The following is a 14,931-nucleotide window of genomic DNA, read 5'->3' on the forward strand; positions in this document are numbered from 1 at the left end:
AACTTCAAATGTATGCTAGTCAATATGTTCTGTCTTTTCGAGTTTTTGTACCAACATGGAATGTAAGAGGGAAATATCCTTGTATTAGCCTAAGTATTGACGATTTTTTTTTCAGATTAACAATGAATCAGACATATATGTATTGGGTTTTGAAGAAATTGTATATTTAAATGCTGAAAATGTGCTAGTTCTACAAGATAACGAACCTGCAATAAAATGGCTTCTTTAATCAATCAATCAATCCCTGAGCAAATTGCCAGACATGTCTTCAAGAAAGCAAAGTTGATGTTTTACTATTTTCCTCGAAGCTTTCCCTTAAAATGTTCTGTAAGACTTTAAGAACAAAGAGCAAAATGAGGTTGAAGAGTTGCAACTGCAATTTTGAACCAGATGAAGATGAATCAAATGTTTTTTATTCATCAAAAAATTGTAATGGCATCTACTAGTAACTATTTAAAGTACACCCTTATAGCTGGAAAGTAAAGGGTGGTAATATTTGTTACCATTTGGGCAAGGAAGTAGTATATACAATTTGTTAGCCACTTACACATCTCTTGCATAAGTCGTGGGATTATGGGCTGCCTTGGAAACAAATGCTGTATTTATGTAAGTTTTTATTCCATTAGACAAACTTTTACTTTGTATGTAGTCACTTGGCTTCTGGTTAGAAAGAGGGTGACGAGCTTAGGAGAAATTTGGTTGTGTTAGAGATATTTAAAAGTACTCAATTTCCTAAGATTTGCAAAACAACTCATCGCATGATGTGAAATAAAATTATAGGACATGATATGGTCATATGGTTAGGAGATTTCAATTACAGCATTGCTTTGAGCAACTCCAAAATCTAAAAACTTTTGGAAAATATTGATTGAGATACACTTCTTAACAAACATCAGCTCAAGATCTACTTTGCATTTACGTATAAATATTTTTATAACTAGGACACGTACTTTGGAAAGATAAAAACATCCAAACAGAATAGCAAAACCTCAACTTGGTGTGATAGAATATTATGACATAGAAATGAGATTAACATAACACAATAAGATTGCAATATTCTCACATTTGATCATCAGTTAACAAAAAAAATGGTTTGTACATATTCTTGTATTGCGAGACAGTTGAAATTCTCTCTCATATTGTATCCAACATTGTATATGCTATAGGTTACGTGATTAAATTGGAGTATCCGTGCTTACAAAACACACCAAGGTAGGCCCGGTTCAAACCCGGTTAATCTATATGGCTATAGGAACTTTGCCTCATAACTGGACAATGATTAAGTAGTTTAGGTTTAAATTAATTCGACCAGTTAAAGGAAGAAAAATAACGAAATATCTAAATTTTATGATATTGACAATAAAATCATCATATGATGATTATTGGATGCATGATCAATGTTTCACATTGGATGATTAATCACATAATATAATAATGAGTAATTGGATGATGATGATTAAAGAGTTTATTTTTAATTAATAGGTATGTTAAACCAGTTAAATGAAGAAATAGAACAAAAAACATCTAGGGTTTCACATCTGATTCTCAAGTTTTAATTCTTCAAAAGTCATGTAATTCTACACAATGGATCAATCATTAATGAGCCTTTAGATGACCATAGTTGGCCAGGTTTGAACCTCGTTCACATGTAAAATAAAACTTATCATCAATCGTGCCACACCCTTAAACAAAAACCTAACTTCATTATACATCACATTCTCCTTCTTATTCTCCTTGTGATGTTATCACTCTTTTATCATAATTCCTTCACTCTGACTCTGAGAGGCACTTGCGTTGGTTTGAGTTTTTGGTTAAAATATAAATCCAAAATGGAAAAATGAGTTACCATCAAACTTCGGGTGAGAACGACCATTGGGAGATGTTACGTTTAAGTGAAACCATCTGACCAGAATAAGTTTTTAATCTAACGAGCCACCATTGTATTATGTTGGTGCGCAATGTATGAATTAAGCAAACTCAGGTAGACCCTCCAAAACCTTGGACCTTGGGATATAAGAGTGGCTACACCCCAAAAATATATTAGGGCACGTACCTTATTTGGACAATTATGTTAGAAATTTAAAATTAAAACACTCCCAACAATATTTTGCAAGTTACCAAACTTGATTCTTCAAAATTATAATATATATCACTATCAATTTATTTATTATTATTATTAGTTGATAATTATTAACAATAAAATCATATGATGAAAATCATTGGATGTGGGATCAAAATTTTGCATATGATGATTAACCAAATACTATAACGATAAGTTAACGGATGATGATTAAGTGGTTTAGTTTTAAATTAACTAGTATGTTAAATAAGTTACATGAAGAAAAAGAACAAAATATCTTAATTCTATGATATTGACAATAAAATTATTGGATGTAAGATCAAGGTTTCACATTCGATGATTAATCGAATGACATAACGATAAGTAATCATTTGATGATTAACGAGTTTAGTTTTAAACTAATTTGCATGTTAAATTAATTAAAGGAAGAAATGGAATGAAATACCATATTCAAGAGCTGAGTGAGATTGTTACAGATATGGCTAACCAATCATATGATATTGACAATAAAAACATTGTATGATAACTATTGGATGTAGAATCAAGGTTTCACATATGATGATTGAATCGAATGATATAACAATAACGAATTAGATAATGATTAAGAAGTTGAGTAATAAATTATTTAGTATGTTAAACTAATTAAAAGAAGTAGACAAAACTCTCAATGTCTAGAGTTGGGTGAGGCTACTACATATAAAATGATTTGTACTTAAGCAAGCGTAAGCAAAGCTCGTGAGTTGTGCTCAAGCTCGACTTGATTCGTTTGTATACCGAACTTTTGAATATATGGTTGGCTCAACTCAATTTGTTTATGAATAAATGGGAGCTTAAAATCAGATATATTGAATGATACTTGAAAAATGACACATAATAACATAATATGTCTTAGAGCAATGTACATTTAAAAATATATATATTGGTCTTTAATTAGAAGAAGGAAAAAAACAAAGAATTTTTAAAAAACTCTAGATTTAACCAAATGAATGATTCGAACTTGAACTAAACTCGAGCTATTTCATATGAGCTTTACAATCAAGGATGAAATTTGACTCATTTATTCAACAAGGCTAATATTTTATTCAAACTCAACTCATTTATTTTACAAACCAAACTTGAACAATTAAAAAATGAAAACATGAGTCCACCTTGAATTGTATCGAGTCAATTTTGCAACGCAATGAACAATAAGGGTTCGTTTGGGGATGATTCTAGATAAGTCAGAATTACTTTTAGGGAAAAGTACCTCATACATGCTTCTTCATATAATCACTTTTAGTGATTTTAAGTGATTATTGGCTCATGTACTTCTCCATTAAAGTGATTATTGACATATCTAAAATCACTCTCAAATGGGTCCTAAACTTTTCATGGCTTAGAGCAACTCCACCCATTTGCCCCTTGCCATGGCAAGGGGGGGGGCTAGGGCAGCCACTATTCATATGAATAGTGGTTGCCCTTGCAAATAGTATATTTTGTGTTTCCACCCGTTGTCATGGCTAAGGGCAATTACTATCCATTTTTTTGTTTTTTTCACAATTTTTTTTACCTCAATAATTAATTTGGATAATATTTTCAGATAAGATTTTTGGGTTCGTACATGTCAATATTTATTATAAAATTCATATCTCAATCGGATAAATTTTTGGTATTTATAGAAAAAAAATCAGTAATTTTTTTTTTTTAAATTCGATTTTTTTTCATTTTTTTATTGCACAAAAATTGGCTGCCGTTGGATTGGAGAAAAAAATTTTATCGGAGAGCTCAGAGCATGACACGTGGACTTTAGTGGCACTGTAGCGGCACTGCAGCACGCGAGTACTGTAGCGAGTACTGTAGCGATGACGTCATCCTGACGTCACCCCAAACCGAGTTTTGGACCTCGGGCTGAACTGGCCTTCGGGCCAGCCCAACTTGCTGGGACCCGCACCTTGCCCGGGCTTGGGCTCACCGCTGGAAACTCCTTTTTTTGCTTTTCTCCCCCCAGCCTTGGGCTAGGCTCATGGCTGCACTTGCTCTTATGAGGTTGGAAGTTTGGAACCACACGAGGCCTTCCGTAATCAACACATGTCAAGTGGGCCGGTGGCTTCAATCATTAATGGGCCTTTAGAAACTGAGATTGGCCTATATCATAATACACACGGCCCGGTCTGAACCCGGTTCAGATTTACAAGAAGACCTATGCTATGCGGCGCTTAAACCCTCGAACAAAACCTAACCTCATTACCTCCATCGCTTCTCTTTCTCCTTCTGATGCTCACACTTCCATCACACTCCTTGTAGGGCTTTGCGACGTTAGCCTCAGACCATGTTTGAAGCTTATAGGACTAGCTCAATCGATTGGAAGCCATCTTCAGTAGTAGCCCTAGCCACCAGCGTCGACGACTCTCAAGTCGCCGCAGCTCGTGAAGACGGCTCGCTCGAGATTTGGCTCGTCTCTCCCGGCGCCGTCGGTTGGCACTGTCAGCTGGTACAATAACTACTACGAGTTTTTTCTGTAAATATTGTTTTTGAATTGATTATCAATCAATTATTAATTATTAGCTTGGTTGAAGTTGAAGGTTGATAGGTTTGAAATATCAATGTTTGATTTGTTTTGTGTTTAGACGATTCATGGTGACCCTGAATCGAGAGCCTCGTCGCTTATTTGGTGTCGTGCTGGCTCGAATGGCTTGCCTTGTGGTCGGTTATTCTCGTCGAGCATCAATGGTTCGGTTTCGCAGTGGGATCTTTTCCATTTGAAGCAGAAGGTAAGCTTTTATGTTTGTTATGAAGCTAATGTGAACGTTTGCATTGTTTAGGTTCTAAGCCGTACCTTATGCAATAATCGATGAACATTTACACTTATTCATAACTTTAACAAACGTTTATGATGCTTTTTCCTTTGTATTAATTTTGGTTTTCATTTGCAGACTGTGTTGGATTCTATTGGGGTCTCAATCTGGCAAATGGCTGTTGCACCGTGCAGTAATGATACCGAATCTAAGTCCCACCCTGTTGGAAATGGGTTTATAAAAGCTAATAGTACGGACCTGGATGATCCTGAAACCAGTGATAGTGAAGACGATTCCGACTCAGATGAAACTAATGAGCAATCAGTTGTTGAGTACCCGCGTGTGGCATTAGCTTGTGATGATGGTTGTGTGCGAATTTACAGTATTACTGACACTGATGAGTTTGTTTACACTAAATCGTTGCCTAGGGTCGGTGGTGAGAATCTACTCCTCTTGGTCGTTTTAGCTTGTGGAATTTTTGCTTTTGTGCTCTGATTCTTTCTTTCGTTTGTAAGTTTTTATTTAGAGCTTTTTATCATGTTGTATTTTTCAGGAAGGGTTTTGAGTGTGGCATGGAGTCCTGATGCTAAATTTATATATTCAGGGAGTAGTGATGGGTATGTATGAACTGACCATACTTGTTGTGAACCTCAATAAATTATAATGTTTTGTACCATTGTACTTTCTATCATGCATATGATGATTTTCATTTTTTCCCCTTTTGCAGGATTATAAGATGCTGGGATGCTAAATTGGGCCATGAAATCTACAGGATTACCGTTGGACTTGGAGGTCTGGGTAGTGGACCTGAACTGTGCGTGTGGTCTTTACTTTCTCTTAGGTAAAAACGAGCTGCGTCTTTATAATTTTCTGCAGCTATTAATTTTTCATTTCTTTGTCTGCATCCATTGGTGTTTAGCTGCTGAACTACCCTTCTGAAATCAAGTTCTTTGTTTTCACCAGGTGTGGGAACCTTGTAAGTGCAGACAGTACTGGAAGTGTTCAATTTTGGGACAGTCAGCATGGTACTCTATTGCAGGTGCATTCTTACCACAAAGGTGATGTGAATGCTCTGGCAGCCGCTCCCAGCCACAATAGGGTGTTTTCTGCTGGTTCTGATGGTCAGGTACAGGATATTGTTTGCTGACAAATATCATTGGTAGTTCTGGGTCTTCATTCTGCTATTTGTTCTAGGAAATTCAAATTTGGTAGATATCTCCAGGATGTGAGGGAATGATGAATCAATTCAGTTGTAGGTAACAGGCTAACAGTTTAGCATAGCAATAACCAATACAGGACATAACGAGCCTGCAATTTATTTTTGTATTGCGTTTATCTCTTTTTATTATATTGTGTGGTATTTAAACCATGTATCTTATGTTGCGTATAATGCCAGTAGACCCTTTGATGCTGTAATTTGATATTGTTCATTCATTTCTGATTCTAATGAGTTGAGATTCTGTGATGTTAGAGACTTATGATTAGTAACGATGACCCAGTTTCTTATTTTTCTTTAACATCTTGAACTAATTGAATGAAAATTGATGGAAACTGGAAGACTTCAAAATCACTTATGATAGATTAGTTATTGGTGTCAAGATTGAAGTTTTTAGCATAGTAATGCTATTTAAATTGAACTGTTATGATTGAGAAACACTGTTTTTGAATGGCTGTTTTCAAGTTGCTCATTTTACCAAGGAACATGTACTTGTCCAATTTGACGGACCAGCTACTATAACATCAACACCTCACTATTTTCTTGGGCAGGTTATTCTTTATAAGCTTTCTAGTGAGACAGTGGGATCTAGTGATGACAAGTCTTCATCTAATGTGATGAAGAAATGGATCTATGTTGGTCTTGTAAAAGCTCACACACATGATATTAGGGCGTTGACTGTGGCTGTACCAATCAGCAGAGAAGGTTTGCCCATACCTTATGCATTTATTTCTTACTCTGCTTTGTTGTTACTATTATTTTTGTCTTGTCCTTTTCACAAAAAAAGAGGTTTATTTTTGTCTATTAATTGATATACTTTTATTTATGTCCATTGTTATGTCTTAACTGTTTCTCGGTTCTTAAATTGAACTGTTATGTAACTCGCAGATCCCTTGCCAGATGAAGGTATAAAAAGAGCCCGTCGAGACCGCCATAGGGAAAAGCCTGCTGAGTTTAGTTATCATAAATGGGCACATTTGGGTGTTCCCATGCTTATCTCTGCTGGTGATGATACAAAGTTGATCGCCTACCCAGTTAAGGAGTTCACACAGTTCTCTCCTCATGATATCTGCCCAGCACCTCAGAGAGTATCAATTCAACTGGCGCTTAATACATCATTCAATCAAACATCGTTGCTTCTTGTTCAAGCTTCTAGTTGGTTAGACATCATGTGTGTACGTACAAAAAGTGGTGCCTTTTCTGATATGGCTCGTGGCCCTTCAGTGGGCCTGGCCTCAACAGATCTTCTGGCTAGAGTCAAGTGTAAGGCATCTCGGAAGATCATTTGCAGCACAATTTCTAATACGGGGGGGCTTTTTGCTTATTCTGACCATGTGAAACCTAGCCTTTTTGAATTGAAGAAGTGTAAAGTTGGCAAAAGTGCATTGACTGTTAATAAAAGACAACTTCCTCAGAAACTACCGTTTGCCCATTCCATGGTTTTTAGTTTTGATTCTTCTCGCTTGATGATAGCAGGGCATGATAGAAGAATATATGTAAGCTATCCCCTTGTTGTTGCTCTGTTTAATCTATTGTTTCATTATTTTAGTTCACCCCCCTTACATTTTATGATGCTCCTTCATTGAAGAAAAACTTTTTGGGGGGTTTGACTATAAAGTGCTCATTTTCTTGGTAACTAGTGTGAATTTCAGAAGGTGCCACATCCATTGCTTCTGCCCTGGATTTGGCAATAACCTTGTGGATAAACTTACTTCCTCACTAGAATGATAGGTTGCTTGTTTTGAGGTTTAGAGGTTGATTAAGTCTTAACTCATGGATTTATCTGTAATTGCCAAGGCCTATTTGATTTTTCTTCCCTTTTCATAGAAGTATGGGGAACACTTTGGTGCCTGTTTGTAGTGTGATTTTTTGCAACTTTGCGTTTGGGTGTCAGAGTTGACAACTATAAGTAATTGGTGTTTGCAACATGTTGTGGATATTTGCATGGATTTCTTAAGTTTTAATTCTTGCTTTCAGTTTTTAATACTCAATATTGAAATTGTATATGTACATTAATTCACTTCTGAAAAAAAAATTCTGATTTTTAGGCAGTGCTTAATCTTTGAGCCTTTGAAGCAAAATTATCAGCATCCACTTAACTCTTAGGTGAGGCTATTAGCAATTCCAAAGAGCTTGATCATTCAGACTCTTGAGACATGATTCGCCATTAAAAATTAGCAAAAATATTGATTGGGCACATTCTTTGTAGTAAAAACATGTGTTCATCACCTAAATGTTCTGGCTTTCGTTGCTTGACTTATTTTAAATGCTGCAGGTAGTGGATATGAGCCGAGCAGAACTAGTACACAGGTTTACCCCTTGCCGTGAGTTGCATGATCAAGAGTTACCACCTAGTGAGCCTCCCATAACAAAAATGTTTACCAGTTCTGATGGGCAGTGGTTGGCTGCCATCAACTGCTTTGGAGATATTTATGTATTCAATCTGGAGATACAGAGGTATGAAACTATACTTGAATCCTTTTTTCCTCACCGGCCCCTGCCATTAATTATACATTCTTTCCCTTTATTTATAAATATTTTACTGAGACTTGGGGCCAATTTTCTCTTCTAACTCTTTTTTTATTATTGTAAAACAGGCAGCACTGGTTCATTTCAAGACTAGATAGTGCCTCAGTGACAGCTGGTGGATTTTCTCCACAAAATAACAATGTGCTTGTAATCACAACCTCCTCAAATCAGGTATATGCATTGGATGTTGAGGAAAGGACACTGGGAGACTGGTCGAAGCAGCATACGAATGTTCTGCCGAAGAGATTCCAAGAATTTCCAGGAGAAGTTATTGGGATGTCTTTCCCACCCTCCACAAGTTCATCTTCTGTTATTGTTTACAGTTCCAGGTGCGCTCCTTTTTCCTTCTTTGTGTGGATGAGGTGTGATTTGTGTGGATTTATATTAAAGAGTTTAGAACCTTGGAAGTTACTAATATGAACAAATCAAATGAGAATCCCTTGTTTCAATGTGGGGCTTAAAACCTTGAAAGTTGCTAATATGAACAAATCAAATGAGAATCCCTTGCTTTGAATCCTAGTCCAGCTTAGGCATTAGATTTACATTCCGAGGGTATTACGAACAAACTGCATTTTCCATTCCTGCAATTCCATCCTGGAGTTACATGTAGGAATAGTATGCCATGTCAGCAATATATGGAGGCTGAGCCATATATGCCTGCAAGGGCATGGCATTGGGGTGCCATACCATTCCATGACCAAATCAAATTTTTAACTGTGTTATGACTTATGGCTGAGTCTTGTGTGCCCCTTGAGTTTTGCAATCTGCTTAGGAAGTTCTGCAGCAGTCTTTTTTGGGGATATCAGTTTATATGATATATCTAATTTCAAGGTTTTCTTATGCTTTAGGGCAATGTGCTGGATTGACTTTGGGATGCCCATTGATCGAGATGATGAAAGTGACATGCCAAACGGACTGCAAAGTAATTCCATTAACGGGAAGAGACTAAAACGTAAATTGACAGACAGTCAAGCTAAGAGTAAACTTATTGCTAGGAAGAATTTTGAATTTTATGCTTTCACAAATCCAGCTTTATTTGTGGGACATCTTTCCAAAAGTTCTATCTTGATGATAGACAAACCCTGGATGGAAGTGGTTAAATCTTTCGACACTGCGCCTGTACACAGACATGTTTTTGGGACATAATAATATGTCATAGAGGGTTTGGCCTTTTGGGGGAGATCAAACGTGGGGGGGCTAAAGCATGTTGTGTAACTGTATTCTTCGAAATTTTCCTGTTGACCGGTTAAAGTAGTTTTTGTCTTCCAATTCTTTTAGATTTCTGTATTTCATGTGTACGCCTTCTTATAGCAATATGATTTTTGATCTTTTGGATTTATGACAATCTATACACTCCAAAAGCTGTATATGAATCCATTCTGGGAGTGAGACGATGTGCTTTGTGTTCCAACCGAATCAAATTTGAAGAATGTGGAAGCTGACTTTTCATGAAGAATACAGTGTTCATTTCACAATTTTATATTACTCCAATCAGAAAGAAAACTGGGCTTTTATCTATCAATATTTTGTTTATATAAGAAATGTCAACTCTTGTTCTTTAAGTCTTAAGGGGCAAATAGTTCAACTGATGTCGGCCAAAGTCTCCACCGCATCCAGACTGCTCAGAATAAAAAATATATTAAAAAAAACCCACAATTTCATGAAGTAAAATTCGAGCTCAAAGGAATTCTAATGGTGCCAATGTGCTACCTTGAGTGAAAATAGCAATTTAAGAAAATCCAAGTTCAGTCTCAGATTTTCATATTGGTTATGTAAACCTGTTTGCCAAGCATTAATTAGAGATAATTGATGTATCTTACAGTTTTGGGAATCTTCTATTAACTGTACTTAATAATTTTATCATATGAAACAAGCAGTACAAGAAATGAAGATCCATCATCCACCAGACAGGGAGCTAGGTGGTCTCATCTTCTTTTTTTCAATAAATAAAAAAATAACTTACCTTTCCAAGATATGGAGTGCTAAATTTGAGGACAGCTACCCTTTCAATAAAAATCATTAAAGATGGAAATCCCCAAACAAAATGAATAATTGCACCAATATAATTTATGGATCATATGCTTAGTGGGTAGCAATCAAAGGGTGGTGGGGTGCCTCTTTTGGTTGAAAATGAAGCTTACCTTTTGGTTCCTTTCATCACAGAAATTGTCTTTTTTTCTAACCCAAAACCCAAAAGTACCCACCTAAAGTTGTTGCAAGCTAGGCTGGCAGGCTGAAGAAGAAGAAGAAGAAGAAGAAGAAGAAGAAGAAGAGGAAGAATAAAGTGGGGCCATTTACTGCTCTTTGGCTGTGGCTTTGGCCTTGGAATGCTTAATCATGGTGGGTGGGTGGTGCAAATGGTTATCTGCTTATAGATGGAAAATACTTCATCACTCTGCTCTTGAGAGGACCACAAATTCTTTCCATAATAAGCTTTACTCTGTTTCCTTCAGCCCTCTTCACCTAAGCTCTGTGATCCTCCTGGTTGTCAAACGTTTCCATTTATATGTAACATTGTATCACAATTTTTTTAATTAAAAAAAAAAAAAGCAAAATACTTTACAGGTCACTGGTTTTCTGAATTTTATGTTTTTTATGTTTTTTTTTGGGCACTATTTCGTTATCTTATTCTAGGCATGTAGGAATGTAAAGAAGACATTTTTACGTGACTGTGTTGAAGACAATTTGACAAGAAGAAAACCGGAGGCTGAAAATTTATGAATATTTTATGTGCCTCAGGTTGTTTCCCACTGCGTTGACAAGAAGAAATAAAATGGATTTGATTGGAAAGAAATACAGTAAAAAAAAAGAGTAATGAACAAGATCTTTGGAGATCTAATTGCCTTTATCTTTTACATTGTTCCTCCTATCTCTTTCTAGTTTCTTCCCAACTGTAGCAGCAGATGGAAATAGTTGGATGCTATATATATATATATATATATATATATATATATATCTCACTCCCAGCTTCCTCCTTGGAAATCACCTGTGCCAAAACAAAACAGGACATAAAGTTTGGTACTTTCTATTTGGTCAGTAAAATTAGGTACCTGGAACAGTCAAACTCTTGTTTCCTTCTAGGAGTTTGAGTCAAAATGGAACTCATTTATTCAAACAAAGGATTCACCTGGTTTTTGTGAAGCTGGACTTTTGGCCAGAGAAGACTTCAAGAAACCAAAATGCTGCAGCAATGCAGATTTCCCCTGTAAGAAATGAAAATTGGCGCCACATTCATGAGAGGACAGTATAAGATAACAGAGAATTAGGGGGAAAAAGAAAACAGAGAATTAGGGGGGAAAACGAACCTTCATATGTGTTGCAGAGAAACCCTCAGAGTAACCCAATACATTCTGCATTGAAGATTCATCCTTGGAGAGAGTGCTCAACTTTTTCTGTAAAAATAAGAACCCATTTATGTAAATATACAAATATGAGTATTAATGCATATAACTATATGTATCAGTGCATGTTTCTATGAATTTGCCTTAGAGTAGTTGAGGACTGGGGAGCTAGCAGTGTCATCAAGATGCTGTTCTCTGCCACTTTCTTTGCCTTTCTTCTTGCTTTTCTTTCCCAATTTGGAACCCCAAGAAACAGAAAAAGAGCATCCATTTTCATACAAGCAGTCTTCATCTAAATCATGGTAATGGGGAGGTCCAGAAGAAGCATCAGAAACCATTGACAGGTCCTCTTCTTCTTCCTCCTCCATTTCTGTTTTTGCTCCCTCATAATCAGCAATGCCCCCAGCTCTCTGGAACTGACTTTGAGAGAAATAGGACTGATCTAGGTAATGTGTCCACCCAGATTCACAACCACTATTGCATTGTGATGGTGATATATTCATCTCCACCCTCCTTGACCAATCAAACTACAACAGTGATGAAAGAGAGTGAGATTTTTGCAGTGCAAGTAGCTGCTCTGGCACCTTCCCTTTCTTTCTCTCTATGTTATTGTTGTTGATGTTGTTGATGTTGTTGTTTATATAAATACAAGTTAGAGGGAGAAAAAAAAACCAAACAAATTACATTCAAATCCAAGACTACATTTGTCCTTTGCTCTATCTTTTGGCCTTGTTATTTTATCTCTTTGTGGATGAATCAAATTTGCCAGTTGGCTTTGTGTGTGGGGGAGAGAGAGAGAGAGAGAGAGAGAGGAAACAGTAGCATTTGGTAATTGTTGTGATAAGGAAAATGGTGTCACTTTTTATGTACAATTTTAGCAATAAACAGCTTGTTTGTACTTTTTTAATAAACACAGAGAGTCCATGATAAATCTTGCCATTTACTTCTCCTTTCTTTTTCTTCTTTCTTTTTCTTCTTTCTTTTTCCCCCCTATACCTATTGCCTATAACTTCCTTCCTACCCACCACTCTATGAGGTTGAAGAAATAATTAAGCAAATTAAACACTAACCACTTTCTTAAATATAATTTTTCCTTGTTTTTTACCCTGTTTTGGTGTCCAAGACTCCTCCGTGCTTCAATTTATTAGCATGACAAACCAAAATTGGGAGATAGTATCCTGAAAAAGATGAGTAAGAGACTGAAAGAACTTGTCCTGAAATGGTATTTGATAGGGAATCTAGAAAAGAGAGGAAATGCCCATAACAAATGAGATTGAATTAAACAATTTCCTGCTGACCCCATGTTGGTTTGGAAGTCACTTAAATCAGTCAACAGTCTTCTTTATATAAACATATCCTTAACTCCTTTGGTTCTTGACCACATTTCTTTTGGAGACCTTTAGTCTTCAAAGACGTCTACATTGAGGTAGACATAGATGCTTCACAATAATTCTTCATGACTTTTTAAAAAAAAAAAAAAAAAAAAAAGGGCCTAAAATTGAATATCTGCTAAATTTGCTTGGCGACAAAACCCTTTTTTCTATGTATAATGGAGCTAAAAAATAATGTCAGACCACAACAGAAAATCAATTATATGTCACCACCTGTATTGAATCTTCCATTTCCCACCCTGGCATAAACCTCAGTTGAGATCATCATTTTGTGAATGTCTGTTTTTTCTGCTGTAAAAATTGCCTCCTGCTATATATTTTCACATGGGAAATGTGAGTTTTGAATTAAACACAATATTTGTTCAACAAGGAGGATTTTACATGAAGTAAAAACAAAAATAAGGGTTGGCAAATTTGGAAAAATGAGACCCCTTCTATCATGGGAAATTAAAGCCAGTGGCAATCAATGATTATGAAGTGTGACACTTTAGAAGGATCACGGGGGCTGATGTGTGTATCTTTGTCTCACTAACACCAGTGGCAAAATTCTGTAACTTCGATGAGCACATGCCTCTTTTTATTGCTTGTGGACCTCAGCTAGTTTCTCACCCACAACTCAAATGCATACATACACCAAGTGGACTTTTGGCGTTTTTGCTCTGTTTTATAGGGTCCAATTCCTTTTCCTCCTCAAAAAATTTCCATGTACTTATGCTAGGTGAACAAGATTGATGAGACAGTAATTTCGATTTTCTTCTTGCCAACTAGACTTGATTAGATTAACCCATGTTTGTCAACGGGTTCATAGTTAAGTGGTAAGAGCATTTATCTGCATATCAATGGTCTTATGTTTGAACCCTAAAGACATCTCCCCTCCCCCTTCCAATTTCCAAACTTTGACAAAAGAAAAAGAAAAAGAAAAAGAAGACTACCATGTTTACTTTGGAAAATATCAACAGAACCAGACCTTAATTTTGTTGGCTCATTGAGCACCATGGAAATAGGAAGGTATGGGCTCTGTTTCCCTGCAAGCTTGAGCTTGCCAATTAACATGGTCCCCTACAAACTACAATGGATGAAAAGGTCAAACAATGCCAGTTGCTAGTAGCTAGCTATAGGCCACTCTGTGATTGTATAAATATCAGGCAACCGGCCTATACATATATATCTCTTTCTCACAATTCAAACACTTCCAGAAACTCTCCTTCCCTCTAAGAAGAAAACTTCACTTTCTTTCACTTTCATGGCCTGAAAACACAACATCACAAGTCTGCATCAAAAAAATGAAAGTCAAATCCCCCTCCCTCTTGAGTTTTGTCTTCTCAAGAAAAACTGAGAATGGTAACAAAACCGCCCATCCCTTCTCCGCCCTTTTTGACCAAAACCAATTAGATATATGGGTTCCACTAATTTAATTTGGCTTCACTAATGATTATGAATGTAGTTACTTTTAATTGCTGGTTCACATTTGCAAATGCGTGTAGCTTGTGACCAAAAATATATGTCACATCCCACGTATCCACATGAGCTCTGAGCAGATTATGATAATAATTTCAAGAAAACAAAAACCATGTTTGAGGGACCATGAACTTGTCTTTGG

At 36.3% G+C, this 14,931-nt stretch overlaps 2 protein-coding genes and 1 pseudogene across 2 annotated transcripts; 2 read left to right on the top strand and 1 right to left on the bottom strand.

Annotated features, from left to right (window-relative positions):
* Positions 1-432: 432 nt before the first annotated feature.
* On the top strand, positions 433-1,016 carry LOC110772468 (type I inositol polyphosphate 5-phosphatase 10 pseudogene; annotated as a pseudogene).
* Positions 1,017-4,280: 3,264 nt separating this feature from the next.
* LOC110772473 (transducin family protein / WD-40 repeat family protein) lies at positions 4,281-9,960 on the top strand. The gene is made up of 11 exons (XM_021976912.2): positions 4,281-4,550; positions 4,687-4,830; positions 4,993-5,290; positions 5,408-5,471; positions 5,582-5,695; positions 5,818-5,980; positions 6,622-6,775; positions 6,959-7,566; positions 8,346-8,527; positions 8,668-8,928; positions 9,448-9,960. Exons 1-11 carry the CDS (start codon positions 4,389-4,391, stop codon positions 9,743-9,745), a joined length of 2,448 nt encoding a protein of 815 aa, XP_021832604.2. The 5' UTR covers positions 4,281-4,388; the 3' UTR covers positions 9,746-9,960.
* A 1,344-nt stretch (positions 9,961-11,304) lies between these two features.
* Positions 11,305-12,621, bottom strand: LOC110772485 (protein SOB FIVE-LIKE 5-like). The gene is made up of 4 exons (XM_021976925.2): positions 12,084-12,621; positions 11,905-11,991; positions 11,727-11,802; positions 11,305-11,585 (listed from the first exon to the last, which is right to left on the bottom strand). The coding sequence occupies exons 1-4, from the start codon at positions 12,441-12,443 to the stop codon at positions 11,557-11,559; spliced, it is 552 nt and encodes a 183-aa protein (XP_021832617.1). The 5' UTR covers positions 12,444-12,621; the 3' UTR covers positions 11,305-11,556.
* Between the last annotated feature and the right edge of the window lie 2,310 nt (positions 12,622-14,931).

This window comes from Prunus avium, chromosome 1, assembly GCF_965620075.1.
Source record: "Prunus avium chromosome 1, drPruAviu1.hap1.1, whole genome shotgun sequence".
NCBI classification, from domain to species: Eukaryota; Viridiplantae; Streptophyta; class Magnoliopsida; order Rosales; family Rosaceae; genus Prunus; species Prunus avium.

What these genes read in the sequence shown, in the direction of transcription:
- LOC110772473 (XM_021976912.2), top strand. Translation starts at nt 4,389, where the DNA reads ATGTTTGAAGCTTATAGGACTAGCTCAATCGATTGGAAGCCATCTTCA. An exon ending in TATTCAGGGAGTAGTGATGG is followed by an intron (nt 5,472 to 5,581) that starts GTATGTATGAAC and finishes CCCCTTTTGCAG; the next exon opens with GATTATAAGATGCTGGGATG. An exon ending in TGGTCTTTACTTTCTCTTAG is followed by an intron (nt 5,696 to 5,817) that starts GTAAAAACGAGC and finishes TGTTTTCACCAG; the next exon opens with GTGTGGGAACCTTGTAAGTG.
- LOC110772485 (XM_021976925.2), bottom strand. Translation starts at nt 12,443, where the DNA reads ATGAATATATCACCATCACAATGCAATAGTGGTTGTGAATCTGGGTGG. An exon ending in TCTCTGCAACACATATGAAG is followed by an intron (nt 11,803 to 11,904) that starts GTTCGTTTTCCC and finishes CATTTCTTACAG; the next exon opens with GGGAAATCTGCATTGCTGCA. An exon ending in TCCAGCTTCACAAAAACCAG is followed by an intron (nt 11,586 to 11,726) that starts GTGAATCCTTTG and finishes GTTTTGGCACAG; the next exon opens with GTGATTTCCAAGGAGGAAGC.